Source organism: Aedes albopictus, chromosome 2, assembly GCF_035046485.1.
Source record: "Aedes albopictus strain Foshan chromosome 2, AalbF5, whole genome shotgun sequence".
NCBI classification, from domain to species: Eukaryota; Metazoa; Arthropoda; class Insecta; order Diptera; family Culicidae; genus Aedes; species Aedes albopictus.
Window position 1 is genome coordinate 511382358 of NC_085137.1, and position 15301 is coordinate 511397658.

Here is a 15301-nt window from a genome sequence, read left to right on the forward strand (position 1 = left end):
TTAATATCTACCACACACTTACTCAAAATGCAAAGTTTCGGTACATCAATTCATGTGGTCAATTATGATTTTAATAAGCTCAATTTATGTATATATGGATAAGTTTTTGGTCAAAAAATTCGCTGCTCAAGTGTTTCAGATGTCCGGCATTTGGCCGAATGTCGCTTGGCCGAATTATGTTTAAAATAATTCAGAGACCCCTTTTCACATTCTAGCTGCCAATTTGATCATCATTAATTTTTCCTTCTTCCTTCTTCCAACCATTGACTATTCTTTCTAGTTTTACAATTCAGGGATTAGTTGGCGTTGAAACTTTCAATATTTTATCAGAGATTTTTCCTCCTTTTAATCATAGGCGATTATTTTGAGTTATACTGACGTGAAGAACAGTGGCACGAACGTTTCTTCTTCAGCCAAACGGCATTCAGCCAAATGGCGTTCGGCCAAATGGCCCTTTCGGCCAAATGACCCTTTCGGCCAAATGGCGTTCGGCCAAGCGGCAACCACCCAAATGACAGTTGGCCAAATGACTCGGAGCCGGTATTTGAACAATAAATAAATTACGCTCGCTCTTCGTACATATGTACAAGTGGGATGGATATATTTGCGATAAATGGAAATATTTGCTTTTAATATTTAAAATGCCGCGTCATTGATTGGCTCGGTAGCTAAGTCGGTAAAGCACTTGTGTAGCATATACGGGTAGTGAGTTAAAATCTCACTTGAGCTGTGTATTTGTTCCTCTGTACATATGTATGTAGTAAGGTGGTTCAAAAAATCGTTTTTGCTCCACACCGCTAATTCGATTCATAACCAGATTCTAAACCTTCTCCCGAAATTTGAGCTGATTTGGTTGAAAATTTAGAGTGCACAAGCCCTTCAAAGTTTGTATGGGAATATATATGGGAAAGCGACGTTTTTCATTCAATTGACCGTAGCATTTCCCCAAGTGCCCTAAAGTGTTAGTTGATCCTTGGTTCTCCTATGCTACTCTATCAGTTACAACTTTACCGAAGACCATATTCAAATGGGACGTCTCATTAATTAGTTATCGATTTTTATCCAACTGGAGAAACTTTAACAGTGATCGTTCAGCTTCCCAGCAGGCAACATTGCTGCACATGGCGCCAAAGATAGCGCACATAAATCATGGCTACTATGTTTCAAGGCAAATTGCAGTGATGCCCATCGAATTGTGTAGTCATCATGATCAGAGATTTTCATTCTGGATATAAATCGATAACAAATTAATGAGGCGTTCGATTTGAATGTGGTCTTCAGCAAAGTTGTAGCTGATAGAGTAGCATAGGAGTACCAAAGATCAACTAACACTTTAGGGCACTTGGGGAAATGCTACGGTCAATTGAATGAAAAACGTCCTTTTCCCATAGTAACTCCCATACAAACTTTGAAGAGCTTGTGCACTCTCAATTTTCAACCAAATCAGCTCATTTTTTTGGGAGAAGACTTAGAATCTGGTTATGAATTGAATACGCGGTGTGGAGCAAAAACGATTTTTTGAACCACGCTAATGTAGGTACTTTGACTTAATTTAAAATTCTAATTGATCAAACGGATTGATATATCGAAACATTGCACATTGAGTAAGTGTGTGGTCTTGATTTAAAAGCTTATAATCACATTTATATCTGAAACAAAATCTTCCAGAATGATAGTTCTTTGATGCTATGTACATTGTTTCGCAAGCCATAGTCATTGCGTCGTAATGGCAAGAGTGGTTGATTATTAAAGCACAGCGTGAAATATTGTAAAAATAAAGCAAGCACTAAAATCGCTCTAACTTGGTTTCTCGCAAATTCCCGCAAAAAAGTTCGGAAGCATTCGAAAAAGAAGAGTCTAAACTAGCATCCTAGACCGGTTGCATGTCGAATACGGTCGAATACTCCTACTTTTTGAACACATTGGCAAATAAACCTTAAAATTTGAGTAAATATTGTAAAATTTATTTTTAAACTTAAAAGCATCGCAATTTGTGCACCAAATATGCAAAATTTACTAAATTTACTTTTAGGAAATGTAAGCGTTATATTTTTTGGGCACATTTTTCACTATAAATCACATTTTTCTTAATATTGGTTTAAATCGAGAATTTTCGCTTATAAGAAGTTTCTCCATACAAAAAACTATACAATTTTGTTACAAATCGAAAAAATCAGTCGGTATATTATCAAACATAGCCCAAACAATCATACAAATATGAAAATTGATTGATCTTAGAAAAACAACTTTTTTGAATTTTGTCGCGAAATTTTAATTTCTGGCCCATAGTGCAGAGGGGGAAAGACCAACCGATACTAATCCATGCCTCGACATATCGTCCAAGCAAAGCAGTAAGCCTAAGCACACCAACCCTGGAAAATGGTCAAGAAGCATTAGCGCAGTGAATGATGATCCTGCCATTGAAGATAAGGCAGTGAAGCCGACTCGACTAAGTGGCAGATGTGTTTGGAATAAATGCAAGACCGTCCGATTAAGAGGGGGTGTTGAGGAACGTAGTAATCGATGCCCAAGCCAGGGTGCTTCGGTAGACACCTAGCAACCTGTTGTTACGGAAGCTCATTAGCATCAACCATTTTTTTCTTCACTCGTGTATCAACCACCAACCAATCAAGACGTTTTCAATAAAAACTTTATTTCGTTCCTCGTTAAACCACTCCGTGTTTTCTCTGAACTCAAGAATAAATGTATCTCTGCATTCACCACATCTAATCGAATGCCGGGAAGCTCGCTGGTCAATAAAAATCTTCACACCGAATATTGAAGATAGTGACGCGTTGTTGTTACTATTTCAGCGCCAGAGCTAAAACTTCGTTTCAAGACGGCGCCTGATGCTGGAGACAATACCTAAGCATACTTAAATAATTGAAAATTACACAGCTCAAATTTTGATTTGCCTCTTACATGAGGCGGTAGCCTTATCTAATGCCTAATTCAAGACATTGTAATAATTGAAAGAGAAAATAAGCAATGAGAGCCTCTTTTTTGTAGGTTGGACCTATTCGTAAGGCTTTTACATATTTTTTTTGTAACTGCAGCTAATAAACTTATTTACTTAATGGATGTTGACCGCACTTGATCTTTCGGAATATTTGTCTATTTTTAGGACTCATAAAATAGATTTTCCAGGGGTCAGACCCCAAACGGTTCTCTTGCGTCAATGGCCCTTCAGTTTTCTGCCCAAGAGTCACTTTTTGAATTGAGTATCTCACTTGAGATAATTAGCGAAATCTCTTTCAAGCGTATTTTGGGAACTACATATTCAATTCTATTAGCGTGCTTTTACGTCTAGAGGATCGATGATCAATGTTAGGGTCGCAACGTGAGGTGACAAAAAACAGTAGTAGGTAGCTAGCAGTTGCCCAGTGCTCAGAAGAAACTCCAATCGGAAAAGGTGTGCTGATATGTGCGCGATCATCATCGGCACCTTGCCGGCTGATGCGAACCTGTTTTGCTGGTTGGCGGAGTTTGTTTACAGTCTTTATCGCGGTGGAAGATGGGATTCCGCTTTTGATCTTTGACTGGATGACATTTGTCTTCTGTCTGGCTCTTAGTGAAGACGATTCAGTTTATTGCTAATTTTAACTGGGATATGGTCAGTAGCGTGGTTCAAAAAATCGTTTTTGCTCCACACCGCTTATTCGATTCGTAACCAGATTCTATGCCTTCTTCCAAAATTTGAGCTCATTTGGTTGAAAATTGAGACTGCACAAGCCCTTCAAAGTTTGTATGGGAATTACTATGGGAAAACGATGTTTTTCATTCAATCGACCGTAGTATTTTCCCAAGTGCCCTAGAGCGTTAGTTGACCCTTGGTACTTCTAGGTTACTCTATTAGCTACAACTTTGCCGAAGACTGCATTCAAATCACGTGCCTCATTAATTAGTTACCGATTTTTATCCAGAATCGAAATCTTTACTCATGATGGTTAAACTACTAAATGGGCATCACTGCATTTTGCAGTAAAACATAGTAGCCATGATTTCAGTGTGCTATCTTTGGCGCCATTTGCAGCAATGTTGCCTGCTGGGAAGCTGGAGGATCATTGCTAAAGTTCGTCCAGTTGGATACAAATCGACAACTAATTAATGAGGCGTCCGATTTGAATACGATCTTCGGTAAAGTTGTAGCTGATAGAGTAACCTAGAAGGACCAAGGGTCAACTAACGCTCTAGGGCACTTGGGAAAATACTACGGTCGATTGAATGAAAAACATCGTTTTCCCATAGTAATTCCCATACAAACTTTGAAGGGCTTGTGCAGTCTCAATTTTCAACCAAATGAGCTCAAATTTTGGAAGAAGGCATAGAATCTGGTTACGAATCGAATAAGCGGTGTGGAGCAAAAACGATTTTTTGAACCACGCTAAATTGGTCAGTGTGGGTGACCGGTTCATGACGGGGCTTTGCTGGATGGACTCGTTCATATTTGGTAATCAAATTCAAGATTTATGCTAATCAATCTTTTGATTAAATCAACAGGCATTTAACACCTATCTTAGAATTAATTTAAGTGCGTCATTTGTCACCGGAAATGTTTAGGATTTTTCTCATGACTAATCAAGAATAATGTCTGATACTCACCAAAACACGTGGACAGGTCTAATGCTCCCTTGTAGAGGCACCCGTTGCTCTTTACGATGGCTTTCGGTATCCGATTGACACAGTAGCAATCGTTGCCATATTCCGGTCCAATCTCGTTCAAGAAATGGCTGTCTGTTTCGTACCGCAGAGCAGGAATTCCCTCGTAGCTCGATGGTCCAACATACTTGATGTCCACCGTCCTGATATAGAATATCCAACATTAGACCATATGCACTTGAAGAATGCTAACATCTTTAATACAGACCTGCAAATATCGGAACTGAAAATGGTCATCCGCTCCACACCTTCCCGGAACGGTGGATACCCGGAACCATCGGTTCCCACAATTTTGTTGCACTTCGAGGAAGAGCCCGCTGATTGATTGATCCACCTGTCCAGCGTGCTCCTCCCATTCCAGTACTCGATCATCTGCGTCTGCGAGGGCTCCTTGATCCCGGTGTTGATCGTGTACGTCCCGTCGTCAGTCATGTTTTTCTAGAATATCGTGAGATAAGATCACACACACTGCAAGTACCTACTACATTCTAATCGCCGACAATTGATCTTACATGATTGAAAAACGAAAACTTCATCGATCCGTCCGGCTGGACCCGGATGGTCTTGGTATTGCGCTTCTCGATCTCTTTGCAAATCGCTTTGGCGATGCCGATTACGTTCACACAGAAAGGGACACCCTCGAACAGGAACTCCCGTGGGGTCGTCCGCAGGAACATGGAATCCGGTCGGCCGAAAATCCGATTCAACTCGGCATTGATCAACCGCAGGCTGTCGTACGTTTCGTCTTCAGCAATTTGCAGGATCGACTACGGACGGGTTGGTGAAAGGCGTGCGTGCAAAAGGGGTTGGATGAAAAACAAAAAGATCGTGGTTTTGCGGTTAGTTTAAATGCTTGGCGATATCCAACTAGAGAACTTTCTAATACAGTAGCGCATTAAACTATGTCGTATGCAAGTTCGTCCTCTAGTTGGGTTAAGGATGATTTCTAATATAATACTTGTGGGGTGGTGGGTGGCAATTATAAGTTAACACTACGAACAGATGCAAATAGGTGAACAAAAGAAGGATACACGTGTAAATCACGGGGCACGGAATATGGCAAATGCAGTTAGTCAACAAGTCTTGTAGTCGATGATCAATGGTTGTCTGTGAAGTGGAATGATGATAAAATCAGAAATAGCTTGTATTTTCATCCACGAACTCGGCTTGTGGAGAATAAGGCACTTGATAGGAAACATTTTACAGGACACTGAAATATTACCGCCCAGAAATAATTAGAGCATCAAAAAATATCCAATAAAAACTTAAAATCTTATGGTCTGACAATCTGGTTGAGAGCCGTTGAACTCATGAAAAAATGGTGGCAACAAATCTAGACTTGGATTAATCTCTATCTGAAAATCTCGTCAAAATTGCAAATCACCAAAAATCTTTTTCTGTGTTTTAATCTCCAATTCGTTTTTTTTAAGACAATGACACATTTAATGCTTCCAATGAGCTATTTTCTCTTTGAAGGATGCCTAACATGCTGATACATGCCGGGATAAACCAATATTACATGAAGAAACAAAAGTTAGTTAGTTCCACGACAAGATACCTGAGTACTCGGGATATTCTGGTTGAACTTAGGAGCTCAATGAGCTGTAGATCAACTGTAAAACATGCTTGAGAGTCTATACAGCCTATAGACAACATTAATTCATATATTTCATTATGTGTCAAAAAGCAGGTCGCTTACAACTATTCCTGGGAAAATTTGATGACCTGAGCGATTTCATGGGTCAAGTTATGACTTCAGATAATCGTAGGTGGATAAATGAATTCCTTGACAAGAATCTTGTCACAAGATTCCTGAGTACCCGGTATGAGCTGATTGAAGTCAGTCCTTGAGGTCAATGAACTGTTGGTTTACTTGTGTAAAGCTTCAGTGGACTACATCTCATATTTCATCATGTGACAATAAGAAGATATCTTATAACTATTCCTAAGACAATTTTATGGTCTAAATGAAATCAAGCCTAAACTTCAAACAATCGTTTAAGTAGTGCACAGAGTAAAACAGGGAAAACATGTAAGTTTATCAACAACTCATTGAACTCAAGGCCTGAGTTCAACCCAGCCATCGCGGGTACTCAGGAATCATGCCGAAGAGCAAAATATAGTATTTCTTTATGGAGCCAACCGTTGTTTTCTGCGGGTAAATAACTCTTATAGCTATCCATCTACGGGTCTATGAAGTCAAGGTACGACGTCGCTAGGGTCATCCAATTTTCCTAAGAATGGTTATGAGAGACTTTCATATTGACACATGATGGAACATGAGTAAAACATGCGATTAAAGTTCATCAACATTGAACTCTATGCCTGCCCTGGTTAAAGGATATCCCGAGTACTCAGGAATCTAGTCGAGGATCTTATTTACTCCTCTCCGATGTCATATTAGTTTATGCAGCTAACAGTTGTTTTCCGCGCGCAAAAAACTCTCATTGTTGCCCATTAAAGGGCTTCTAAAGTCAAGGCATGACTTCACTTAGAACATCAAATTTTTCAAGAGTAGTTGCGGAAGACCTTCGTATTGACCCATGATAGAATATGAGTTTACAGGTAAAACATTTGATTACAGTTCTTCTACAGCTCATTGAACTCTAGGCCTGACTTCAATCAGGCCATCCCGGGTACTCAGGAATCTTGTCAAGGGACTTACTTACTCCTGTTCGATATAATATTAGTTTCTGAAGCCAGGGCCCGTGGCGTAGTTGGTCACACGTTCGCTTCGTTTGCGGATGGTCATGGGTTTGATTCCCAGCCCCGGCACTTGCAATTTTTCGTCAGTTACTCTTCTCCCCGAGAGTGGCTGACATTGACCCTCTTATGAGCCCATAGCTCAAACGGACCCGGATACTTGGACATCGGCGAAATGCAACTCATAATTGACCCCCAATCGGACTGGAAAAGGACCAACAAGCAACCATCGATATCCTCGTGCTCATCATTCTACCGAGAAAAGAGTAGAAAAGTGAAAGCAGCACGAAGGCAACCAATTTGATATAGTAAAATAGAATACTTCTAGAAGCTGTACAAAGTGTAAGTGCAGCTGTCAATAGTAATCGCTCACGTAGTGCCCTAGTGGACAATAGAGCTGTAAAATAGGTTAAGTGATCAAGAAGAATAAAAATATTAGTTTCTGGAGCAAATGGTTGTTTTCCGAGTGCAAATAACTGATTGTTGTCCATCTACGTTTCGCTGGAGTCAAGGCACGATTTCAATCAGAACTTTCAAAATTTCTGTAGTTTGTTGATTGAACATATATTACACCGATCTCCACGTATTGTTACAAAAGGGTAATGAGAACAAATAAAATAGTCCGTAATGATTACTTTTAGTATTCATGTTTGGTAAGGGCAGATTAGGACAAAGCGTCGTGATACCCTGAAAGTATAAACAGTAGTACGAGAGTAACTCATGATCCAATGATGTATGAGGTTAATAAGGGAATAATATCTCGTGTTTCATGTTATTTGAAAACAAAAAAAAAATGTGAACGTAAACTATGGTTCTGAACATCTCAAAAACTTAAAAAACTCAATTTCGAACCAGTTACAACTTCATGTACCATTCAGCTACAGAATAGGCAAACTTCAATTGAAATACTTCGTTAAGAAGAAAGTTTAGGGGGTACAAATCGTGCTTGATCTGGATATCGGAGTAATATTCTATGAAAATGCAAAATTGATTTGCTGCATCTTAAACATTTTATCAATTAACCTCATTTTTGAACTGAAGACTTGTTTGTGCATATGGATTGAAAATTTGAATTTATGAAAATCAAGATTTTTTAAAATCTTAAACAAAAATCATAGCCCGTGTAGAGGTGGAATACTGACAAAACATAATATTTGTTTGATTGATATAAGAGATAAAAGAAAATAATATCTAAAATATGTTCCTGGAACATCTATACAATATCAAAATTGATATTTGAAGATCATACGAATAGCTCGCTGCTACACTGAAACCTCCATTTAAGTCGGTGCATGGCTGACCGAAAATAATTTTTACCGTGCAAGCAATAACTAAACTATACAGTTTTATATTTTTTGACAAATCTTCTATGTCATGTGGAGTATTAAAAAATATAAAAGTCTTTAGTTTTGTCACTGCTTGTACGGTAAAAAATATTTTCGATAAGCCATGCACCGACTTAAATGGAGGTTTCAGTGTATTGGTTAGATCTGAATATGATATGATGAAAATTTTTTGATATTTTTTTAGATCTTTTATCTCCTATATCAATCAAATCAAAATCACTTTTTGATCTCCATATCCATTTGATAGGGTAGTGGGCGTATTTTGACCCACCCTAGGATTTGGCGACAAACATATCTAAAGGTCCAATCTGAAAAAAAGAGGCTCTCTTTCTTCCGATTCTCTTTAAATTATTACGATGTTACAGTGGACATTTTGACAATTTGTGTTGTGTAGATCAGAAAAGGATTGTTTAATCTACCTTCCGACGCAAAAATAAATCAAAATTTATAAATACAAGCACTTTTTTTATATATTTCTTTTTATTCGTGAAAAATACAAGCACGTTATAATCGAAAGAAAGGAGACTTTGGCCTGATATTTATTACATTTATTATATAATTTCTACAAAATCTTGGAAAATTAATATTGGAAGTTCCAATAATCATTTGACAAGATTTGGTAGAGATTATATGATAAATATAATAAAAAACCCAGGGTGGGCCAAATTACAAGGGCATTGCATACTTTTAGGGGTTTTTTAGGTGTATGGTTAAGCCTAGTGGTTAAGGCTCTCTGTATCAAAGAAAATGGACTTGTCAACGGAATCAAAAATTCAATAAATGATGCCACTATAATTCCTAAACACAATCAGAACAAAAACTTGTTGAGCATACGTGATTTTTTACATTGTATATGTTTTTGGGAAGTTCTTATGTGACATTTTTAGAAAAATATCTAAAAAATCAAATTTCACCAGATAGCAAATTGTGAATAACTCTAAAACGGATAGAAAAAACGCCATGCTGTCTTCGGCAAAGTTTTTCCTCATGAAATTTCCGATATTTTTATGGAATTTTTTTTAAATTAGCATTAGGTTCAGATACTTTTTATGATGGGTAAAAGGCACAGTATATCAAAAAATGACAAATTTTAGTAAATTCAAAAATTCAGTTTCAAAAAGTTACCTGCAAAACATGTCGTTAATTATTTTTCCCAAGTAGTTTGGATCCATATCAAGCTGTAAAAAATATTAAAATAGTGTGTATTGCCAATTTTTGTACGGTAAAAAATATTTGTATGAAATTTATTACGAAAAATGGCCATTTTTCAAAAATCTCGCCGGGGCGACCTCTAAACGTCATTTCTTAAAGTTGCCGTCATAAAAAAGTTTGTTTCTAACACCTTTAGCTATCATTTGCAGGGTGAGCCCCAAGCTTTTTAACCATGTGCAATTTTGGGACAACCTAATGGAGAATTATGTCCCAATTTACAAAGTTGATTACGATTCGTAGATACATGCTTTGTTGAGAGATCCAATACCAGATTTATAATCTTCTATGATCGATCTAACGGAAAAAGTGGACATTCATTGAAGAAATAGTCGAAATCTTATTGTAGAGCAGATTGTTTGAAGGCGTTGTCGAATAATGAAAATATTGACAACTTTTATTTTTGTCCAAAGAGTTTGTCCACGCAAGGGAATCCTCTTCGGAGCTCAACCATCGGACAACGGCGGAGTGGATAGATTCGGAGTTCGGTCACTGGTTCGCGGGAAATGTTTACTGCACTGTGGGGTTTTCGGTAATTGAATGAATGGACATTTCACTGCGTCGCTTGTGCTCCTACAACGTATAATTCGCGACCGCACGGGTCAAAAAGACGGTAATAACTGATTTCTATTGCTATATAGAACTGATATGAGGAGTGCATACAATAAATGAGGGCAGAAATCATATAGTGAGGTACATGGTACAAATTTATGTGAATTCAGTACCATTTAATTTGCGGTGGACGCAACAGAGTTCTATACCCCCTTCGTGACGAACCAGCACAATTATGCTGTTAAGCAATAACAAGTTTGCAGCTTGGTAGTAATGAAAATACCTCTAAAATTGACTTCCGTATGCATTGTTATGATCCACGTTTGCCTTTTTCTTAACTGGTTGGAGGAATCAGAGCTATAAGATAAAAAATAAAATGTCTGTCGAACTATCATAGTTACACCGTCTTACGGTTATCTTATAAAGACGAATAAACTCTTGTTTTTTCGAAGACACCGTGTGTGCTTAATTGACCAATTATGAGATAAATTTGTAACAAAAAAACACTTGTTTCATGGCATTCGAACCCATGACTGCGTTTCACTAATCCGGCGCTTTAACTAACTAAGCCACAGAACAAGTTACGATGCCGTGAAATAGAAAGTCTAACGGGATTCGAAACACCACCCTAACAGGGTCAATCTTTCACAACCTTATCTCTCTTTCTGCTCCCGGTCAACCAGTGAGAGATTTTAGATATCGATCGCTATCGATTTGTTTTGAAACGATGGCGATCGCTATCGCCAGATAAAAAACTATGAAGAAAGTCAGAATCTGGTTGATAGGGCTAGAATTCATTCTCTCACATGCTCGTGGTTGTGCCTTCGAAATGATGAGGGTTAGTGAATTGTTTATGTCCTACGGCCGCCTGCAGAGTCTAATCCCACCAAAACAAGTGGTACTTTTTTTCACAAATTTATCTCTCAATTTGTCAATTAAACACACACTCTGTTTTCGAAAAAAATGAGTTTTTTCGCCTCTGAACTTTTATTTGACATCCCTAATCCCAGGAATATCAGATGATTTTTTTTAAATCAAATTTCATATAAAACGAAATCTGTACGTATGTTTGAGATCCTCAGAGACACCTCTGGAAATCCCCTGAAACACTCAAGAGAGCTTCAGAAACCCCTTGAGGCCTCATGAAACGCCAGTGAATCGCCCGTGAAACCCCCTTGAGACCTATTTAGACAGTTTAGGTCTGAAACGCTCCTGAAACCCCCTGACCCCTTGGTATCCCCTGAAACTCCCTGAGGCCCTCTTAAATGCTAATGAAAAGCTCCAAGACTCTCTGAAGGGCCCTGACTTACTTCTGAAAACCCCTAATCCCCCTGAAGCATCTCTAAAACTTTTAAATCCCACTCAAACTCCTTTAAATCACCTGAATCTCTCCTTGATACTCCTGTGAAACCCCATGGGACCCCTTGAGGGGCCAAGAAACCTCTAGAAGTACCTTTGTATTGTCATACATCTCTCTCTTTCTCTCTTCTTGGCGTAACGTCCTCATTGGGACAAAGCCTGCTTCTCAGCTTAGTGTTCTATGAGCACTTCCACAGTTATTAACTGAGAGCTTCCTCTGCCAATGACCATTTTGCATGCGTATATCGTGTGGCAGGCACGAAGATACTCTATGCCCAAGGAAGTCAAGGAAATTTGCTTTACGAAAAGATCCTGGACCGACCGGGAATCGAACCCGTCACCCTCAGCATGGTCATGCTGAATACCCGTACGTTTACCGCCTCGGCTATATGGGCCTCCATTGTCATACATACATACATTTATTTGTTCAACATCATTAAGACAAGACATAATCAACAATAGTACGCCCCAATACTCGGTTTGTGGCTGCCGCTCTCCATCCTCGGTCGCGCCCAATGCTCGCCAAGTCACGCTCCACCTGGTCCGCCCATCGTGCTCTCTGCGCTCCACGCCTTCTTGTGCCAACCGGATCCGTTGCAAACACCAGCTTTGCAGGGTTGTTGTCCGGCATTCTTGCAACATGCCCTGCCCACCGTATCCTTCCGGCTTTGGCCACCTTCTGGATGCTGGGTTCGCCGTAATATTTACGAGCCTTTGTATTGTCCAGACAACCCCAAAAACCCATTTGAAACCCTCTGAATTTTCCTAGGATTGTCCCCTTCACTATTGTTTCCCCTTAACCTTCTGCAGCCGGATTGTTTTGCCGTTGCCCTAAACTCGCGGCGTTAAACACGTTTGTTATGCTCGGTTTCATCGCCGGAATCATATATGACCTCTCCGACTCCAAAGGTTTAAGATTCATTAGTTAGTACATTTATGCCGTTCTCTTTTAGATATTTCTGAGACCTCCTTTTGCTTTCTCTCTTATACGTCTCCGAGCGCTGTTACCACAGTTATATTACATTTTAATGTAAAATACTGGTATGTACTAAAAAGTTCTTACTCGTTTTATGCAGCGAAAAAGGTAGATGAATATAATCTACATAAAAGATAACTGTTGAGAATGAACAGTAGAGTAAAGGTTCATAATATTGTTTGCTATGATCCTGTCTCTGAAATAAGCATGCAAATAACTTCACGCTGGGTTGAATATAATCAATGAATACGTACATCGAGGTGTTTTGTTCCAATAATAAGTGAAGAAAATTACTGTTGAAAAACTGAAAGTATTTCGTAACCATGAACTCAAACATGTAAATTATTCGTAACATTCAATTGTTTTTATTGATCTTTAACAAAATTGAGCAAAACACCTGTTCCTGTACTAGCACCAGTTCGGATGGCGGTAAATATTCACATATTGATCAAACTATTTTTCGAGGTTCTGGTATGAGAAATGATCATGATAGTCGTTCGTATGACTGATAAGATGTAACTCAGATGAAAGTGTGCACAGAAATAATAGGTTATCACAGATGGATGCATGATTGTCAACTACAGCTAAAAGAGCAAAGCAACAACCCTACAGTTTTAAACCAAAATTTCTAACTTGTCTTCTCAACTAGCGAATTAGTCCGCCACCCGAACAACATGATTATATACAACACAACGAAAACACAAAATACTAAAAGAGTAGCAGATACACACATACAGGCAGTGGAAATGAAGTGCTCAAAGGACATAAACGCAAAGGACCTTTGAAGTGAACAAAGTTTAACAGTGGAAAACCAGAAGTAATAGCTTAGCGCCTCCACCCAAACAACCCACCTCTCCGCAAGTGGGTTGTGCAGTGTAATAGTAGAAACAAACACAAAGTAGTGAAACCAAAGGCCACTAAATTAATCCAAATCGATTAAGCTCAAACTAAACCAGTAAAAGTAGTAGATAGAAAACGCAAAACACGTTACTTGGATCGGCGTCGTTTTCTCTATTATTCGTTTAATGACTCTAACTACGGGGATTTTTTCGAGAGTATTGTTAACATCGGAGCGAAAGTTTGTGATCGTTTCCTTTGCTTGGGTATCGATTATTTGCAATATGCTCTGGAATGAAGAAATATACAAATGAAAGAAACGGATAGCAAAGATACAGTAGGAAGAGTAGACTTTAATGTTGTTTATATGAGAGGGACCAGACGAGCGAACCTAACATTGTTATGTAGAAGCGACCTATTTTCAGCATGCTGCTAGGAATTTAAATAAATATACCGATGACAATACCATGTGGAATATGATATTTGAAATAAGCCGCGACTAACTGAACAAATGTAGAACTTAGGTTGAATATCTATGCAACCTTAACAGTTGATGAATAAACCGACCAATTCAAGAAATAGTCATCCCTATGACGTACAAGAACTTTGAGACTGCCAATGAACAAGGAAAAATTTACAAACAGGACTTTTAGGGATAGGAAGCGAGGCGATTATGGAAGCAAACTCAATACTAAATGACACTTACATTCATATGCATATTCAGCACCGTGAGTTGATCGTTTTCAGAGAGGGGATACGATGACTCGGCGTCGAAGACGTACATCTGCTGCTGGGAAAAGTGTACTTTGCTTCGGTCCCTGCTGAACCGAATGTTATCCTTGTGGCGATATTGGCTACGGGTTTGTGAACACGCGAAGTTCGTTAGGATGGGATGCTGAAATTTGGTTATCGGACATGCGAATACTTACAAATAGATGTAAGGGCCAACCTCGACTACTCGAGGTCGTCGACCCATTTGCACCTCATACGGGTTGGTTACATTGAATATGTAAACCTTGAAATCCAACGGTTGTGGTATAGCCTCCCACCGCTTGAATTGTGGCGTCTCTTGCCGTAGCTCTGTGTTCTGGAAGAGAGGGGAAAGAAGCAAAATAATCGTCGTAAATATAATGGCAAGCAGTTGAGCACCGACCCCACAAAATCCTTGACCAACAAAACCTCGCTTTCTACACTTTCTCCGAAGGATTTTACACATACACCAGCAGCAACAACCTTGTCCTCAATGAGGCCGGATTGCGTGACAGGTGATACTTCGTTCCTTAATTGGTCGCTGTTTTGATATTCAAAAGTCCATACTGCGAGGAAGGTTAATGCCCTTTCGCATTACTGAACATTGGCTACGTCCGATTCGAATGGAAACTGGGACAGACCCTTATTTAGATGATAAGACCTTGATAGACTGTATCAATATCTACCCGGCATAATATATTCATATCCTTGTACGGCACCTATTTGTTTTCTAAATGATTCCAAACCGAATATGTGCAAGGTTATCGGCAGGAGCGCATCAATGATGTAGCCCCACATTAGTCAACGGAAACACGTGCTAGCACACATTTTTGAATGTCGAATGAGCCGATGGAAATCACTTAATCGAACCTACCGGTAGGTATACTCCGTCATACGAAACGTATACCGT

At 39.0% G+C, this 15301-nt stretch overlaps 2 protein-coding genes across 3 annotated transcripts in view; one reads left to right on the forward strand and one right to left on the reverse strand.

Annotated features, from left to right (window-relative positions):
• LOC134288741 (uncharacterized) overlaps positions 1 to 15301 on the forward strand; it is a 531602-nt gene that overhangs the window by 13858 nt on the left and 502443 nt on the right. The window lies entirely within an intron of this gene.
• LOC109404755 (sensory neuron membrane protein 2) overlaps positions 1 to 15301 on the reverse strand; it is a 94832-nt gene that overhangs the window by 11222 nt on the left and 68309 nt on the right. Inside the window, exons 2-7 of one of the 2 annotated variants that reach the window (XM_062854533.1) lie at positions 14571 to 14728; positions 14348 to 14495; positions 13796 to 13930; positions 5172 to 5426; positions 4868 to 5097; positions 4603 to 4802 (exon numbers count right to left, since the gene is read on the reverse strand). In XM_062854533.1, coding sequence (XP_062710517.1) covers positions 4603 to 4802; positions 4868 to 5097; positions 5172 to 5426; positions 13796 to 13930; positions 14348 to 14495; positions 14571 to 14728 — 1126 coding nt within the window. The remainder of the gene's footprint in view (positions 1 to 4602; positions 4803 to 4867; positions 5098 to 5171; positions 5427 to 13795; positions 13931 to 14347; positions 14496 to 14570; positions 14729 to 15301) is intronic. The other variant, XM_019677689.4, reaches the window with a different exon arrangement.